We start from the raw sequence: 1,621 nt of genomic DNA, 5'->3' as shown, positions 1-1,621 counted from the left end.
GCAGGCCCGTAGGTTGGGTGTATCCTCACCTTTAGGGGCTATACTTGATCATGGAGTGGATGCCTGTACTATGGGTATCCTTATGCTTACTGTAGCACGATGTCTTGGCCCTTCTGGTAGTAACATGATGAATAGTATTACTACTATTAATGAGTGTCTTGTATAGGGGAGTTTCCTAACGACCTACCGATAATAATACCAGTTGCATTAGTGGCTGTATCGTGCTTCTGGTTACCTCATTGGAATCATATGCATACTGGTAAACTAGAGGTCGGTGGTGTGACCGAGGCACAATTCCTGGTCGGTTTATTTTTCCTTATATGTGGATGCTTTGGTGAGGACTTCTTCCGTAAGGAAACTCCCTTCCCTTCTGGCTGGACTAGAGGAGAGGTAGTAATAGTAATAGTAGTAGCTTATGAATATCCTTACTTAGTTGCTATGCTACGCGATCCTATCTGGTGCCTCTATGCTATCTATATATGATATAGTCACTTGCCTCTTCGCTTCTAAGGATAGGGTGCACACTTCGTTCGGTAGGAGGTGCTGGGATTCGAACCGGATACCTTCCGATTACTCACTTTTAGGATATCGTCTGTACACACTCATGCCCTTGGCCCTTCTATATTCGTGCGCCTACTTCATGGACGCAGCTTTGCTGAAAACAGGAGAGTCGTCAATGGGTTATGTCCTGCATGCCAGTAATGCCTTGCATCCGGGTTCGATCCCTGCCTATGGTATTTCTCTTCAGTTGCTATATACTTCGTCCTTATTGCTGAACATGTTCTCATCTCTAACGTTGTAGAGGAGTGCTACGTGAATAGAGCATGCAAGGCCCTGATGCCCTTAATGTTGGCCACTGCCCTTGTCCTCGTACTAACCTCTCTAGGTGTAGGATGATAGTAGTATTAATAATCAGGTCATACCCTCAGCCTGGGTGAATCCTGTGATGATCTCATGCTGTGTGTAAGTGCTACTTGTTGTTGTTGTGTGTTATGATGAACATGAACATGGTGGTGGATATCAGATACGGCTTTGTATCCTTTTGGAAGATGGTAACAACTACTCTCACTGATATATGTGAGGCCTTAGACATTTACCTTGTCAAGTTGCCACCTAGTGCTGATATTAATGGTGATAAACATAAGTAGGAGAAGAAGAAGAGCAAACAGAACTAGATAGCCAACAACAACACCACCAATACCAGTGTACTCTTAATACTACTATTATCATATAATGAATGTATCAAGTATGAGTAGTAGTAGGTTGATAATGTTACTACTACTTGTCTATGGGTAGCCCATCTCTTGAGTTCACCATTATTGTTAGCCATCTGTCAGGGTCCTCTTCCTTCATCCGTTATGTCCACTTCTCGAACTGATAACCCAAAGTCCGTGACATCCAAATTTTGGGAGGCCCTATGTAGGCATACAGTAGGTCTACCCCCTAGCGAGGCTACCCTAGTCCCCCCACCACGACTACCACCCTTGATGCCATGTGTAGTAGCTGTAGCTGGGCTCGTTATAGAATGTTTACGTCCTATATTAATAACGGCAATTCTGTCAGCACCGTTGTTAGCCGAGACACAGCAGATGAGGAGGCCATTAATGGTGTTAGCTGCTTG

At 44.4% G+C, this 1,621-nt stretch overlaps 1 protein-coding gene across 1 annotated transcript; it reads left to right on the top strand.

Annotated features, from left to right (window-relative positions):
• Nucleotides 1–249: 249 nt before the first annotated feature.
• Nucleotides 250–1,072, top strand: Pmar_PMAR021466 (hypothetical protein; the record flags this gene model as incomplete). Its single annotated transcript, XM_002781432.1, has 5 exons — nt 250–390; nt 434–533; nt 585–698; nt 749–888; nt 1,025–1,072. 5 exons carry the CDS (start codon nt 250–252, stop codon nt 1,070–1,072), a joined length of 543 nt encoding a protein of 180 aa, XP_002781478.1.
• Nucleotides 1,073–1,621: the final 549 nt, after the last annotated feature.

The sequence above is a fragment of the Perkinsus marinus genome (genome assembly GCF_000006405.1).
Source record: "Perkinsus marinus ATCC 50983 genomic scaffold scf_1104296942468, whole genome shotgun sequence".
In the NCBI taxonomy this organism is placed as follows: Eukaryota; Perkinsozoa; order Perkinsida; family Perkinsidae; genus Perkinsus; species Perkinsus marinus.
This window is presented reverse-complemented; position numbering and strand designations above follow the sequence as displayed.